The sequence below is a fragment of the Brugia malayi genome (genome assembly GCF_000002995.4).
Source record: "Brugia malayi strain FR3 genome assembly, contig: Bm_v4_Chr1_scaffold_001, whole genome shotgun sequence".
Taxonomy (NCBI): domain Eukaryota; kingdom Metazoa; phylum Nematoda; class Chromadorea; order Rhabditida; family Onchocercidae; genus Brugia; species Brugia malayi.
Window position 1 is genome coordinate 11559928 of NW_025062475.1, and position 17053 is coordinate 11576980.

Genomic DNA, 17053 nt, shown 5'->3' on the forward strand with positions numbered 1-17053 from the left:
AAGAGAAATAAAGGTGGAACAGTGAAGAATAAAGAAAGACTAAGAAATGGTAAAAGGCCGTTACTGATCGCTAGCACGCTTCACGCCGGTATGGATGGCACAAATACCGCATGAAAGATTTCTATAATTCGCATTCTTGAAACCAACCTCCTCAATCATCCGCTTATATTCATCCTAAAACTTTTTTTCTAAAGAATCAAATATTAGCAGCAGCAGTAGTGAAAAAAACAAGCATTGAAATATGTTTTGGGAGTTCACTGTAGAATGATTTTAACATACGATCTAATATCTGAAAATCAACGAGTTTTGAAAATTTTCTTTGGAAAAAACCTTTGAAAAAATTAAAAATTCTTATTTTTAATATCTGCCACTTACCTGATCCGGAAATCTTCGTATGCTTTCTACTAAATAGCGATAACTGTGAAAGTCACCAGCAATAATTTGTCCCATAATAGGAATAATTTGGAAGCTGTAAAAATCGTAGAACTGCTTTAACAACGGATTTATATGGCTGAATTCCAGACAAGCAAATTTGCCTCCAGGTCGAAGAACACGATATGCTTCCCTGAGTACCTAAAAGTTGATTAGGATTTCATTACTGAGTATGCTAACACCACCAGTATTATTTTCAGCCGTTTATATTTTACTGCACAGTACGTTTAAAGTATTTGAAATTAAGTATTGCAATGTACTTCATGCAAGCATGAATATACGATCTATTCGATTAATAAAGATTATAATTCCAATAAGAAACCGATATCTGCAAATATACCTTATCAATGTTCGTGCAGTTCCTTATCCCAAAAGCTATCGTATAGACATCGAATGAATTTTCATCAAATGGCAATGCTTCCGCATCCCCGCGTACCCATTTTAATCGAGCTGCACAATTTTACTGTGTCACAGTTTTGAACATTTTTAGACTATTGAGAATTCAAATATTTCTGGTCAACGCAATTCAAACTGAAGTCAATAAGAAGCTTTATAAAATGTGACCTTATTACAGGTACGAGCTATAAAGAAAAACAATGACAAAGTGGACAAGACATATGTTTTTGAAGCCAAAATTATAAGAAAAACTGCTTTCAAAAACTAAAACAAAAATGATTCAAAAAGAAAAAAAATTGCAATTTACTAGTCAGTGATATTCAAACAATTACAATCATTAACCGTAAAAAATCACACATATGTTTTAACAACTAATAACGACAAATCATTTAAACAGATCTAGTTACAGATTCTGTTTAAACCGGAAAAAATCCTACATTACCACTCACTCTATAAAGAAGTAATAAGAAACCTTTCAAAACTGATGGATCATCTATTGCACGTTGTTGACCAACTTTGAGCATGTTTTCATTGATGTCACAAACAGTCACTGAACCTTTGCCTTTTCTGAAATAACGGGCAAATACTTCCTGACAATGATCTGTGCATTGATCTGTTATGGGCAAAGTAAGAGTGAGAAGAAAACATTTTCCAATACATTTATATATCAAAACAATACTATATTAATGTATATATGTATATCATAACGTTGAAATGTGTAATGAAGCATCTAAAACTAAATAATCCTCTGGATGAAATGATAGAGAACAGTGAAATATATATCTGGAACTATTAAGCATCAAATTTCAAATTTATACTACAATATATGAGAAAAACGTAGTACTTGGATTGTATATCCCGTACAGCACGAAAAGCAATATCACCAGTGCCTCCTGCAACGTCTATCATAGCGGTATTTGCCGTAAGTCCTAGATATGCAACAAAATGATCCTGCAAAGTCTCTCATTTTGTAGCTAACACTGGAATGATTGTAACTCTTATAGTTAAAGTCTACATTACTATCAGAAACATTCACATAAAGTGTACTTTATAGAATTCATCTATTTCTCTTTTCTTTTCACTCTCAAATCGGACAATCAAGTAAAGTTAGAATGTGGTAGTAACTGAACACGTAATCATTGGAAAATTATCTTAAAAAATGAATAAAAATAATAATGGAATAAAAATTAACAAAAATAATAATAGAAAAGATGGAATTAGAGGAAACAAGAAATAAAAAGAAAAGCAACCTTCCATAGCCGATGAATGCCCAGCGACATCGCATCATTCATCAAATCATACTTGTCGGCAACGCTCGCGAATACAGCATGTACTGAAAAGCAGGTCATTAATAATATTCGCATTAGCATCATCAACACAGTCGAGAGTAAAAAACAAGGTTTTTAAAAGAAAGAATCAAGATTTCGTTAAGTAAAAATGAATAATATAGGCAGAAGAGAAATAAGACCCTATTTTCACGCTGTTTCTCACTGCCTATTTCATTAAATATTTCAGGCCAGATGGATTAGCTCACCATTCAATTTTTAAAATACTCAGTAAACTAAATTGTTCTATTACAAATCATCTAAAAAACCAAATGACTAAGTAAACTTCTGAAGCACGACAATCACACATACATAAATATATTACTCCATCATTAAACATATCTCCTTGTTAAAAATGAAATCAAATCACAACAATTAAGTGGACTTTAAACACTATAAAATGTCATACCTTTCTTACTTTTCTCCTTTTCATCAACTTCTTGAAAACCAAAATGTGTGGTAGCAAAACGAACAGTAATTTCGTTCGGTGATTTCAGATTATGCAGGATAGTTTTCCTAGATAAAAGACTTAACCACCAAAATCTTCCATTCATCCTGCAAATATCATTATAATATACTATATCCAATAATGAAAATTGTTTCGAAATTTCGAAAAATCAAATCCCAATCATTTAATCAAATATCAATGCTCATTCTATTCTCTCATCAAATAAGCTTTATAGTCATTCCTAATATTATCTTATCATATCAGTATCATCCTTATCATCCATCTGACATTTTCCAGGGACTATTCGAAACTATATAGTATGTCATAAATGCTACCACTCATTGCTGCTTTATTACTCTCATCATTATTTTCAAACACTACAATATTTCTCAATCTTTGAATCTCTTCAAAAAACATAATTTCTCTCACAAATACCTGAGAAAAATTGAAAAAATGAGAGCGAAATACTACAAACATTAAATTCAAAAGCAAACAACTTAAAAGTAAACAACTAAATTTGCAACCGACTGATCAATTGCGTATGTATTCCACGGGCCGTATTGGATAACCTTACGCTTCCTTTTCTTTTTTTCAGTTTTACTCAATTAATATTAATTAATGAATTGCATTTCACCTAAGTAAGCTTTTCAATGCCATTTGTATTCTTTACACTAAATTATTTATCAAATTGAGTGAATAAATAAAGCAAATAAAAATTGGATATGCTATTACAATAAAAAATGAGTAAGAAAGTAAAGAGAAGTTACAAATTTCATTTGAAACATTGAAATGAAATAAATTATCATTCAGATGTATCATTTAACTAATCACAAATATATGAATATAATTATTTTTTCATAACATATGGTAGTGCGAAATTTTACTATTTCTATGTTCAAGTGTATAAATAGTCCGAAATTTTAAAACAAAAGTATTTGCAGGTTTATGCAAGAAAGCATAAGAAGATTTTATGAGCAATTACGGAATACTGAATTATTATCACCTGGGTTAGTTTTAATTACATTAAATATTTACATTTAAAATAATCACTTTAAATGATTCAAAATAATTTATTGAAATCATCTAAATTGGTTTTTCATTTTTAATGATTGTAATTAATCAATTAATTAATTTTTAATGGTTATGATTATAGGAATATTTGTGAGTTAGTTTTTTGATTTGAATAATTTACAGTGATATTTTAGTGGTGTACTGCATCATCCTACTGGGTCTACCACTGAACCAAAGATACCATTTGGTGATTTGCTAAAGAAGCCATTATCATTATCACTCAAAGGGCAGGATGACCGTTCTAGGTTTGTAAAAAAACTTTTTTTAATTAAAAAATGTTGATATACTAATGATCGGTTTGTAAAAATTTAGAACAAAAGTTCTTTCGAGCATTTATTACGTTGATCATTGTTGCTGAGGAATATAGTGCAGCTAGTAATTGAGCATCTCCGAATCCTTTACAAAATATAGTTGGGTTTTAAAAGATGAGAAGGGCGAAAAATAAACTTAAGAATTTCTTTCTCTTAAGTATATAGTTAATAAAGTGTATATTTGTATATATTATTTTTTCAATGTTTCTTTAAAGCCTTAAAAAAGTTTTGAATCTTCAGAAAATTATTACATTTGACTTGTTAGATTAATAAATTTGATGTGACTAAATGTTACTTTGTTTCATTTGAGGATTCTTCCAAAAGTAATGACAAGCGATACTACTGATCATTATGTTTTATCTGCATCGTTAATCACGTCTTTATTGCTTGAAAATTGTGACGGTAGTATGTATGATCGAAGGAGGAAACAATTTTCTACTAAAATTAAGGTTTTTTTTTTCTTTTTTAATTGCAGTATTTGTTTAAAAATATAATAGCTTTTCTTAATATATATTGGATTGCTTATTAGTTTAGCACTTTAAATTACCCTTGATGTCCGAGTTTTTTTTTTCTGAATGAAGTTGTACAATTTTCAGAAAACTGTAGTAGTTTGTATTCCTAATTACTATTATCTAGATCCCTAATAGTGAAGTTTACTTATTTGTTCAACATATACGGACTTTGTTTTTCTAGTGTTTGACAAAAATTAATTTGGATAAATAATTTCCAATCCATATTTACTGGTAAGCAAATATAGACTGGAAAATTTTTCGATTCGTTATTAAGAATGCAGAAGTTTTGTTTGTTCTTTATACAGAAAAAATACTTTGCAATATTTCAAGTTCGTACATATTGAACAATACTGTAGAGAACACTTATAAGATATTTAAGTCAATCCTTTATTTCTTGTTTGTACTTTCTTACTTTTCACTGATTTAGATGTTTTTCTTAAGGTGGAAAGGGGCCATTTATTACGATCCGCGACAGAAAGTGATTTGGTGATGCAACGTTTCAATGATATACATAACGAAGTAAAAAATTCAACTGCTAATGATACTTTATTTATGAAGTGTCTTGAATTCGGTGATGTTTATCTACGGGTATCCACGGCAAAGGTTGTTAACTTTTCGTTAACTTTTCACTAATTTTACTTTTTCTATTTTTTATAATGGACTTCTGAACAAAGATCTTTGCTGCATTACATCACGTGAATTTAAGCTTCATATTTTGGTTGTATTTTAATACTATTACATTTTTTTATGTTTCTCAGGTTGCTTTGCTGACAGATTTTGAAACTTCATTGTTGAAAGCAGTTAATGATGTCGAAATTCGATTTCGTTTTCATCAGTATACTGATTTGTTCAATTTTGTAAGCCAGCTAAGCTTGGGAGATCGTGTATTAGTGCAGGTTTGCATTTCTAGTTGTTGAAGTACTTTTGTAATGAAGATTATTTTCATAGACTTATCTAGACAATCTATCACCTGGTATGAACAAAGACTAGACAGTAACTTACTTTTTAAAAGTTTTAATGGATGATTTGTTGTTTCTGATATCTAGAGAATAGATGACCTCAAGTATCGATAGTATGATAAGAAGGTGAATTGAATAGACTGATATGAAGACTTGTTTCGTTGATAAGGCGATGGCAAGAGAATGATCAGCTTGCTACTTTATTGCCAGAAACCTGTTATGCTAGTTAAGAGCAGGTAGTTTTATTAACTTAAGGAAAGTTTGGTTAGCTATTTTAAAGAATGTTGTATTTTAGATATAAAATGAAGTTTCTGAAATTTCTGTAAAATTAATTCCATTCTTTGAAATTATTAATTGTTAAAATTTCTGGAAGTTACGAATCCCAATTCATTTCTTTCCATTTAATAAAAAAAAATTTTCAGCTCAAACCCGAAACCGGTGAAAAACGAACCATTGAAAGATGTTTCAAGCCAGGTTGGGTAGAATGGTTTGGCGAACCTATTCCTAATAGTGGATTTCTATTTGGTATACGTCTTGATGTAAGGATGTTACTTTTTTCATTTTTATATTGGTATACGGTGTATGAAAAATGATGTTTGATATGCTGGAAACACTACCTTCTACCTAACTAAGAAAAATATATATAAGAAAAATATCATTACCTAAATGGAGCTGAGGTAGATCTGTATTCAATCTATTAGGGCAGCAGAGGAAAATTGAAATTGTGGATTGTTAACGTCGAATTATCTTTCTTTTTTTCTCATTTGATTCAAATTTTTGTGATTTAAGAGATAAGCTAGTGTTAATGGAATAATAGCGATTACTATTTTTAGGTTACATTTCTGAAAATTAAATGTGTGAATGAGAGCGTGAAAAGAAAAATTAATAGAAATAGAAATTAATAGAAGAATGATGAAAGGACGAATGAAGGTTTTACTCAACCCAAAAAATTAAAAGCAATTTCACTTAGTACCATTTTGGTCCATTAAAATGAGTTGTGTGATTATGACATATGAGATTCGCAAAAAATTATGGCTTTTAGAAAAGAAAAAAAAAAAAAAAACTTGATTTATACAGTGGAATAGATTGAGTGTTTTAAATGTGTAATGTGTTTGTATCTTTTCAACACTGTGAATATGTGCTAAATTAAGTATCGTGTTGGTAAAAACGACAATAAAGTGCTTGTTAAGTTTGAAGTTAAAATAATTTTTACAATGTTTTGCTTTTTTCTGTTTTCCTTAAAAACATAATGAACATCATACTTTTTGTGGGATTTCAAAAACCCGCTTTTCAATGCGTTTCTTACTTTCAATGATTTTATTTCATTTTTACTTTCTTTTCTATTTTTTTTTTTTGTAAAAAATCAGTGATTCATTTGCATGACGTTGATCTATACTAGTTCAGTCAGGTGTACAAGTTCAGTCTTAAACTAGTTTTTAGTTTCCTAGGGAAGCATAAAGAATTTGAAAATTTATTTCCCCGCTTCTTTTTTTCCTCTTTTTCTATGTCTGTTTCTTTTCGTAAACATTGATTCATCATTGTAATATGAGCTTGAAAAGCAGTTGGAGAATATGGAATTGTGAAATTCGGTTTTGCCTTGGTCGCGATTAGGTATTATTAATAATCATTGGCAAGTAAATTTAAGTTTAATTCTAAATCAACCATTTAATTAGTCCTTTTTATACTGTGTATTGATTTTATTGTTTTGTATAGAGATAAATAAATTCCAAATGAATCAAATTTGGATACGGTGCATTTCAGTCGTAAATTAAAATGATCATCGGGAAGAACTAGATCTAATTTTCACTCCTAAAGAAACATCAAAAATTTTTAATCAGGGTAGCTTATCTCTCATGCCAACAAGTTTTGAAAAGACTAATAATCCAAAATAGAATAATCGCCACAAACCATCTACCTACCGATTAGATACCGATGAATCGGATTGCTTGGGTTAACTTATTTAAATTTTATGGAGAATTTATTGTTTTATAATTCCTAATTTACTTTACTATACTTTATTATTTTTATTATTATATCATTTGTCATTATTACAATACAACTTATTTTATTATACTTTATTATATCTTACTCTATTGTAGCATTTTCAAATTTTGAATTAGTTCTTAACTTCCAACTTTCCAATCTTTCGATTGTCGCTGTTAAGTTTTTTAATCCAAAATTAAATTTAAAGCATATAAAAATTATTAACAAGTTTTGGTTCAATCATGATGCAGTTATTTTATCTCTGATTTATTTGCTTTCTTTTTTTCTTTTTTCAATTATCACAGGAAAATTTCTTTTTTACTCCTTTTATTCGAATTTAAAATGAAATTTTTGGGAATTTTTGCATTCTCTTTTTAAAGCTTTTTGGTAATCGTTTATATGACTGCCTTTCATACAGTGGTGCATATCTCTTTTGTATTAAAATCTTTGTACATTTTTCCCTCTTTCTTCTCATTTTATCTTTTCAACAAATGACACATGAATGCATTTTTTTTTTTTTTTCACCATTTATTTTCTACCATTTCATCTTTTTAGGAGAGAAATCATTTATAAATTTGATTTTAATATTTCCATTCCTTTTCCCATCTTTCCATATTTCTATGCTTTGATCCAATAAAAATCATTTTTTTTTTTCTAGTTTAAAAAATTTGTTTTATTTTTATTTTTGGTCATAAATGAAGAATTATCTTTTTTTTTTTTTAAAAAAAAAAAAGAAAACGCAAAAAAAGAGGATGAAAAATGAATGAATGACATTATGGAATGTGTTGTACCAATGGTGAGACATTGTGATGAAGTAATTAATTGATAATCGAAGTTACCCAAAACTCATTTCCCATCTTTTGTTTACTTCATCAAAGAAGAATCAGCTGTTGCTGCTGTTAATGGTTAATTGTGGTAGGGTGTTAAAAGTGATTGATTTAGTGGTAAATAAAAGTGAAGTGAAATGAAATGAAGTTGTGTTCGTCATATTTACACTAAAATTGAATGAACAATTAGTTTTCATATTATGAAAAATACTGCCAAGGATTAGTGATCACAATATACAGTCGATGTGAATGAAGAAAAAAAAATTTCTTTTTTTTCTCTCTCTCTCCCTCTCTTCAATTTGATATTCTCAAATATTTTTCTGTGTGTTTTTTTCCCTCATAATTTTTAAAATTTCCATAAAAAATGTAGTATTGTTTTATTCACTAAAAAAAATGAACTGTGAATCATCTGTTGTCATAAGGTTTTAGTTCATCAATTTTTTCAACTTCTCTTTTTTTCATCTGAATTTAAAAATTCTATTTCTAAATAATCCTTATTTAAAAGATCACTTTTAATGCATTTGCACTGAATCAATCATTTTTCATTGCATATGTGTTTCCTGATTGATTTTCCGATGCCAAACAGCTTGTTACCAGTTTAGTTTAGTTGAGGGCAGACCAAAGATACTAGATAACTTCCGTTCACTCTATCCCTATCATCCCAAATCCTTTTCTATGTTTACGCTGTGTTATTAGTTTTTTTTTTCCCAATTTAATGTCTTTCGTTGTTTTTCCGGAAATGATTCATTGAATTTTTTTCATACCAATGAAATCGACTAATTTTTGCTTATTTTTCATTCTCAGATAGCTTATATTTTGAAAAAATTGCTAGACTATTTTTTTTTTTTTTTGTTTTTCTTTACTATATAATCTTATCCTTCTTCATTCTCTTAACTTAAGATATCATCATAAATGCTGAATAAGTTGCATCAATTAACTTTAATTCTTTTATGCTTTAGTTATGCTTGTTGATGTAATAGAACAACAATTGCGAAAGCATTGAAAATTATAGGTTAAAAAAGAAAACTGATTATATAGGAAATAAAATGAGATTAACTTATTTGATAAGTTTCTTTGAGCTGCAATTAAGTAAAATGAAGTTTTTGATAGCTGACATGGAGGAAAAGAAATCTTGGCTCGATTTAAAAAATAAAATACATTAATTTAACTTGCAATCGTATTTTGCAGAGTGCTGTTGGAGATATGGATGGATTTTTCAATGGTCAGCGACTATTTTCTGCTCCTCATAATGGAGCTGTCCTGGTAAGTGGCGATCGTCTGAGAAATCCAAGAAATATAAGTATTTTGGATGAAGATCCAACATTCTCCGTTTATGGCTTTCCATCGCATTTGGATCGATATTCTGATGATTATTCGCCGTTACGGCAAGTTTATCGAAATTCTTTGTTACTTGATATTTTTATAAATTTTATTTGCCTAACAAGTAATTTATTTATACAAATAAGTTTGAATATTGTGGTGATATTTTTTGTATAGCAAAATAAAATTTTACTCTCATTCAGACACAGAGAACGCGAGGCTATTGGTATCCCTATGTCAACATCATCAATTCAAAATGAAGGCACTATTATTCCCATAACTCGTCTCGAAAGCAATAACAGTAGCAGTAATAATTCTTTCAATCGTCCAGTGATTCGAGAAGTTCCTATCCGAATTGTATCAGCAACAAATAGTCATAGCCAAACACCAAGACCAAGCTGTCCAGCATCGTCTACTTCATTGGCCGTTGGCAGATTTCCGGTGGATGATACGGATGATAAGTTTGTATCCTTTTCTTTCGATGAGCAATTGATTGAAACTTCAGTGGCTCGATCATTTGATCATGCAATTAAAGTGATAGTAATGACGAAAGCGATAGAAATTTCTATTGGAAAATTAGTTGTGTCTTTACTTTCTTAAAAATTCTTGAATTCATCAACCTGTTTTAGTTGTATGAGCTTGGATGTTAATCAAGGCTATCAAATGCAAGAAAGAGCTGATATCAACTCGAAAGTTTCATTATCGAAAAAGCCTGTTTATGATAATGTGTCATCAAGGCTACCATTTTTGAAGGACTCGTCTCATAGTTTATCAGTGATTAGACCAGCAAAGCTTCAGGTGGCTACGGAAACAGTAAGGTAGATTATATACTATTTTCGAAGCTATCAATGTTTTAAGTATATATTGGCCAAAAAAAGAAAAAGTTGACGAGACGAAAAACTTATACGTATTGTAATTTTCTGGAACAGTTAGAAATGTAAAGTAACTACGAATTTGTTCAGCTAAGCAACTTTTGAAATAATTTCAAGATTTTTTTTAAGTTTAGTAGGGTTACTCAAGTACTGCTCAAGTAGTCCTAAAAACAAACGAATCTAAGTTTGAATTAAGGTTAAAATTAAATGATGGAGAATTAATGGAGGGTGATCGTGTAGTCTGGTTCGATGCATTAGGTATACCACGTCGAGGGACAGCTCGATGGATTGGTTATCTTCGTGGACATACGAATGTTTACGTTGGAGTTGATTTTGTTAGTTCATTTTATTTTGTCGGTTAATTTTCCTAATATTATAACCTTCAATCATAATTTCATCTTTGCATTTTTCGAGGTGAAAAATTAACTAACAAGTTTTTTGTGCTACTCTGCCGTAATGTTTTCTAGAAAATGGAGGATATTTTCGAAAAATTCGTCCAAAGGTTATTATACAGATGAATAATTTATTTCTCTGAAATGCAAAAAAAAAAAAACTGGTGATTCTGAGAGTTGCGTCAAAAGTGCAACATATATATATATATATATAGGTTACATCTGTTTTTCTGTGTCTGTTTCTCTGCTCATTCTGTTTCATGTTTTTTTTTTTTTTTTTTTTTTTTAATTCATATTCTCGTAAACTCTTTGTGTGTATTTTTTCGTCAATTGTTTTTAGTTCAGCGCATTATCTTTTCGATGAATTTTTTCTTTATTTTTATTATCAACGAATTCTTGTTAATTCGAAATTTTTAAATTATATTTTTTTTCCCATTCGTATTTCTTTTTTTCCAAATAATATATGATAGAAAGACAATAAAGACTCTAAAAATTGACTATGTAAATTGAGGGAAATATAGCAAAAAGTATTAGTAATAGAAATAGAATAAATTACCCTAAATAACTGTTCATTCTAATGAAATAATAATAAATATTTGATTCATTTCTGAAGGACATAATGAGTTTGCGATATTATAGGATGAAGCAATAGGTGGTGGAACAGGATATTTTGAATGTGTTGAGTTGTTCCGTTCTGCACCAAATCATGCAGGTCTACTGCCAATATCGGTATGCATGAAAGAAGCAGATATGAATGATGAGGAAAATAATACTTCGGATATTGGAAACATTGGACTAAGACAATCTTTATCTGAACCACAACAACAACAACAACAGCAGCAACAGCAACAACAACCACAACAACAACAGCAACAACAACAACAACAACAATCGTCATTGTCGGCACCGGTTCGAATTTATGAGAATAAATCTTCTTCACAGCCAGAATTATTGGTTAATGAAAAACAAAACGAGGAAACATCCAAGTTACCGCAATTTACTGTAGGTAAGGTTGTTTGCGACAGGTTCTCTTCTTTATCTTTTTGCTTCCTTTTTAGATTTGTTTTTAAGTATGCTGTAATAAAATGCATAATTTGTAACTGTATTGTGTAGATATACTCAAAAGAAGTGCACATATTAATCAATTCAAATTAGTCCGATATTTCATATCTAGTTCAGCCAATTCAGTAGATAGGCAAGTCTAAAATCATTAGATTTTTACACATACCAGCTTTTACAGAACCATCAGAAGTAGTAAGAATTAGAGGATTATCATAACTTAGTAGTGTCATTTTTCTAGGATCATGCGTTGAAGTATTTTATCGGAACGAGTTGCGCTGTGGTGTTGTTAAATGGATCGATAATAATAATGAGTTAATTCAAAGCAAGCGTTTAGTTGCTGTTGAAATTGTGAGTAATTTGTACAACGTAAATTGAAATTGGGATTTTTTTAAAATTTTCAATATCCTAAGAAGTGTAAATTGCTATTTCATATTGCTCTGAAATATTACTCTCGTTTTGTTCATTGTAGTTGTGCTAATTCTTTTCTTTCGAAGGAAGGAGATTTACCATACGATTGGCGCATGGTGGATAAAATGCAACTTGAAGATGCTCGTAAAGCTGGTGTTTTTGCAAGTGCTGTTCCGGATTCAATAGCTTTAGTGCCATATTATGCACTTCGATCTGATGATCGTTTCGCTTTATCGGACATTTCTGAAGGCAATAATAACTATGAAACAAAAACAAGTAAACATAAGTTCTACAAAGTTTCATTATTTTTATAATATAAAATTTTCAAGAAATAAAGCATCCAGAAAGTTAAAATGCAGTTGATTTTTTTTTTTTTATTCAGTGGTGTCATCAAATTTCGGAAGTTTGGATAGTGGTATTGAAGTCCGACCGTGTTTACCGGTAAAAAATATCGACAATTTGCTTGGACGCATGAAAGGTATTCAAGGTTTCCGGAATAGTTGCTATCTCGACACAACGCTTTATGCTATGTTTTCGCAGTGTTCAGCATTTGATAGGTAATTTTTAATATTAATTATAAATAATATTGAAGAAATGATGCACTGCAATACCCTCGTCCATTTTCTGATTTATAAATCTTCTTAACTGCAGGAAAGTCTGAAGAAAAAGTTTTATCGCTTTCATTATATAAATGTCACTCTTTTTCTGTAATACTGTCCGTAAAGAAATTGAGTTTTTCGACAAATTTACGGATTTATTCAGCATATTGGAAAGCAGACGTGAAACTGAGGCGGATTCAGTTCATACAGAAGTCACCGATATTTTGAAAACTGAAATTGTTTATCCACTGCGAAGGTTTGTTATTTGATTAGATTACTTCTTTTTCATTCCAGTATTTCATATTTTATATTTTTAATATTTTTTTTATTTTTTTTCAAAATTAAAGTCTTTATTAAGATTATGTTATATTGAGCTTAACTTAGGTTTCATTTTGTTCGAGCCGATCATGTGTTAAAATTACGACGATTATTGGAGGTACTGTTGCCTAAAATGAAAGGTTTAACAACTGACGAAAAAGATCCTGAAGAGTTACTGAATGCCTTGTTCAATACAGTATTGCGGGTTGAACCGTTCCTTGTAATGAGGTATCACTTCTCATATTTTCGTGGACTAGAAATAATACAATTTTAAATGATTAATAGCTATTAAATTTGTTCTGAAATTTGAATTCTTTTTTTTTTTTTTTTTTAGAATTGATACTTTTGTGATATTGACAGTTTTCCTACAGAAACTTATCCACTAACCGATTTCGTTCTAGGATCTATAATTTTTTTTTAACCTAATGCAAAAATTTGTATCTCTTAAATCTTCCATCTACTGAATTGGATAATCATTTAGGAACACGACAGATGGCAAAACAAATCCGGCATATATATGTCCATTAATAACAGAAGATCTATGGAGCGAAAAACAGCGTCGATTAATTAGTGTGCAAACACTTCTCGAAAGATCACTTTTTGCATCTAATATTCAGTTTGCATGTGTAAGTTTCTTTTTAATAATTAATAATAGTAATTCGTTTCTTACTTAACTCATGATTTTTATTAGTATTGGATTTAGAGTATTACTTTCTACTTCACATGATAATAATTATTTCCTCAGAAAGAATTGCATTACTTTACTAACTTCTAAATTCTTTTCTATTTAACCCAAGCATATGATATCTGAAATTCGGTCTAGTGGCTGATGAAAGATGGTCCATACATTATTCATAATAATATTTTTCCCTTTTTGTAGCTTTTTTATTCCCTGTCCACCAAATTTTTTTTTGTTGGTATTGTAGCACATCTGAATTTCAATTTCAGTTCAGTTCAGAGCTACTTGGTAGGTCGTGCAAATGATGTTTCCATCCCCACCTTTACGAGGAAAATTTTACATTTGACATTAATAATTATTAAAATTATTGAAAACTCGGCCATTGGATGATAATACGAGAATCATTGTCTTAAATGTTTGTTTCGGTATTGATGGAGAGAGCATGTCAAATGACTGAACATTTTCGGTGATTTTGGTGACAGTGTGAGAATCACGCATTTTCTGTTGAAAATTATTGGATAATGAGCCTATTTAGATGTTTTTTTTTTCTTTTTATTGCTTGTGTTTATTTCAGGAACCGAAAATTTTGATCCTTCAGTTACCACGATATGGGCAACAGAAAGTTTTTGACAAAATATTTCCACCTCAGGAAATGGATATCACTCATCTTATTCATGAAGGTAAACTGTTTTGATGTTTGAAATGATTTTTTTTTTTGATTTAATTGATCGAAATACTGTTTTCTTAAATTTCTATCTTTTATAGTCTTCTCTTATCAAATTTTTTCTACTTTATATTTCAATATTTTCAGCTTTACAGGTATTGCTCGAAGTTACATAGATAATCAAATCAAAAAGCATCATTCTCAAACGTTTTTTTTTTTTAATGAAAATGGTACTTTTAATTAGGTAGAAGTGTAACTCATTATGAAATGCATTTATAGGTAAACGACCCTGTGTAAATTGTGGCAAACGTGCCGATATGATGTGTCCTGAATGCTTCTTGACAAGAGAGGTCTTCATTGGTGAGGTGAGCTTATTTTTCACAATTTGGAATTCTTTCGAAAATTTTTGTGTGTTATAGCCAAGATTTATCAGGATTTTGGTAGAAATGAATACTAATTTTATTTTCATGTATGTTTTATATATTTTCGAATTCTTTACACTGTTTGAAATTAATTTTATGATTTCACTTTCTATTGGATTAATTGTATTTCAGGTAACATATTGTGGTATATGTTATGAACAAACCCACAATGGTTTAGATCATCAACCACAACAGTTATCCATTAGCAGTAATTCGTTTTCGATTTCATCATCTTTGTCACTATCTCGACGAACGCAGGTACCACAAAAGAAGCTTCAACTTGCATCTGTTCTTTGCATTGAAACTTCTCATTATGTAGCGTTCGTGCATGCTCTTTACACTAACAAATGGGTATTTTTCGATTCGATGGCTGATCGAGTGGGTCTTTCGGATGGCTATAATGTCCCACAGGTTCTTTCATTTTTAATTCCTTTCACAGATGTAAGCGAAATCTCAATCGTTAACAGTTAGACAGATTAAAGTAAGTATGTGTCTTGAACGATTATATTAATCAATTTATCAAAAGTGCTTCCATCCATTATAGAGAGATTAAATTGAATTGAGTCTTATCATTGTTGTTTTATTGTTTATTAGTTATAACTTTTAAATTTTAGCGAAAATAATCACAATTATTAAACGTTTGAACACATCAAATGTTTATTTTTCGACGTATTTGGACATATTTTTTTGGGCATTCAGGTGAAATTGTGTGAAAAAATGTCAAATTGGTTGAGTGATGCTGGTTGGTGTCGAGTTCGTGATTGTGTTAACCGAGAAGGACATTTGCCGAATGATGTTGAAAACGATTCGGATTTGATGCGATTATTGAGTGACTGTTATATTTGCTTCTATACGGATGAAGAGAACAAAAATGAAGGTCTCAGTTTGTCACGTTTTTTCTCCTGAATTTCTATTGTTTTTCGTTCTAAATGAGTGTGTAATTTGTATTCAAGTTGGAAAGAACTTAAATCTTTCTCAGAAGAAGTCAGACTGAGAATTTATAATCATTATTGAGTCTGAATCTAAGACATTATAAATTCTCAAGGAAGGTTTGAAAAATCCACATTCCTTTGAAAGAATCTAGGATTGCTCATATTTAGTCCCAAAAAAATCTCCTTTCTTCTTTTTAACCTTCTGAAACTTTTACCTCGAAGGAAATTTTAGAAGCTGTATCTCATTTATAATGCCCAGTATTGCCAGGTAATGTAATTCGTATTTTATAAGTGATTGTTAATTTTTCACGCTGTAATTATTTACCAAAAAATTGTACTACTAGTTGTAAATATATTATACATATCATTTATACGTGTTTACTCTTGTAAAAATATTTTGTCAAAAAACAAACGTGAATTACGTAGGATGGCGTATCTGCTTTTGTCGTATCTCATTTATTAGTTTAACTACAAATATTTTGCTTGTCAAAACATATCATTGCTAAATGATTGCAATTGTTGACATTGCATTTGATCACCTTAATATTTTCTTCCATATCAATGTCACAGAGCGAATGGTTTTCACACAGACACTGCTTTACCTTTTCAGTATTTGACATCTAATTTTAGTTGACTCATATTATCTGATAATCATACAGTTCACTCATGACAATCGCAAACTTCTCACCCACTTTATGACTTCACAGAGACTTCCAAACATCAACAAGTTATTAGTTTTTGGTATCAAATAAGCAAATGCTATTAAAATGGACTGATTCGTTGTTTTGTGGAGTAGCATGAAAAGTGAAGAGCGATTATGAGAAGAATGAAATTCTCTTGATTGATAGTAATGACCAGAAAATAGATTCAATTTCTTTGGAAATTCATATTTACACTGGAAACATTCCGATATTGCAATGAGAATCAATCGATGAGATATGGCACTCTAGCAATGGAACAAAAGACTAATAAGTTTTGAGACAATTTAATTATATAATGCAATTTCTTTACCACAGCATTGAAGTTGTCCACTTAGGTTTCTATTTTGTCTCTTTCTGCATGAATTCGTAAAAAGAAAGCATCTCAAAGGCTAAGAAATATAAACAACGAATATTTCAATG

The 17053-nt window shown here is 29.9% G+C and overlaps 3 protein-coding genes across 6 annotated transcripts; 2 read left to right on the forward strand and 1 right to left on the reverse strand.

Annotated features, from left to right (window-relative positions):
* Window positions 1-60: 60 nt before the first annotated feature.
* Bma-coq-5 (Ubiquinone biosynthesis methyltransferase ZK652.9, putative) lies at window positions 61-2707 on the reverse strand (the record flags this gene model as incomplete). 2 transcript variants are annotated; one of them, XM_001896689.1, is made up of 7 exons in its annotated part: window positions 61-174; window positions 376-573; window positions 773-882; window positions 1301-1395; window positions 1673-1779; window positions 2079-2161; window positions 2563-2707. In XM_001896689.1, 7 exons carry the CDS (start codon window positions 2705-2707, stop codon window positions 61-63), a joined length of 852 nt encoding a protein of 283 aa, XP_001896724.1. The 2 variants fall into 2 exon arrangements, with proteins under 2 accessions (XP_001896724.1, XP_042933460.1); XM_043077526.1 differs by lacking the exon at window positions 2563-2707 and having other exon boundaries at window positions 2079-2120.
* A 512-nt stretch (window positions 2708-3219) lies between these two features.
* Window positions 3220-6047, forward strand: Bm10038 (Uncharacterized protein; the record flags this gene model as incomplete). The annotated part of the gene is made up of 7 exons (XM_001896690.2): window positions 3220-3239; window positions 3543-3608; window positions 3807-3917; window positions 4294-4432; window positions 4937-5098; window positions 5254-5391; window positions 5877-6047. 7 exons carry the CDS (start codon window positions 3220-3222, stop codon window positions 6045-6047), a joined length of 807 nt encoding a protein of 268 aa, XP_001896725.2.
* A 2292-nt stretch (window positions 6048-8339) lies between these two features.
* On the forward strand, window positions 8340-15906 carry Bma-cyld-1 (Uncharacterized protein; the record flags this gene model as incomplete). Of its 3 annotated transcripts, XM_043077527.1 has the most annotated exons (16): window positions 8340-8381; window positions 9453-9649; window positions 9788-10045; window positions 10214-10402; window positions 10653-10791; window positions 11488-11854; window positions 12149-12258; window positions 12405-12594; window positions 12701-12875; window positions 13081-13173; window positions 13302-13463; window positions 13717-13861; window positions 14489-14594; window positions 14858-14943; window positions 15133-15411; window positions 15700-15906. In XM_043077527.1, 16 exons carry the CDS (start codon window positions 8340-8342, stop codon window positions 15904-15906), a joined length of 2745 nt encoding a protein of 914 aa, XP_042933461.1. The 3 variants fall into 3 exon arrangements, with proteins under 3 accessions (XP_042933461.1, XP_042933462.1, XP_042933463.1); XM_043077529.1 differs by lacking the exons at window positions 8340-8381; window positions 9453-9649; window positions 9788-10045; ... (8 more) ...; window positions 15133-15411; window positions 15700-15906 and having other exon boundaries at window positions 12405-12449; XM_043077528.1 differs by lacking the exons at window positions 8340-8381; window positions 9453-9649; window positions 9788-10045; ... (9 more) ...; window positions 15133-15411; window positions 15700-15906 and having other exon boundaries at window positions 10651-10791; window positions 11488-11622.
* Between the last annotated feature and the right edge of the window lie 1147 nt (window positions 15907-17053).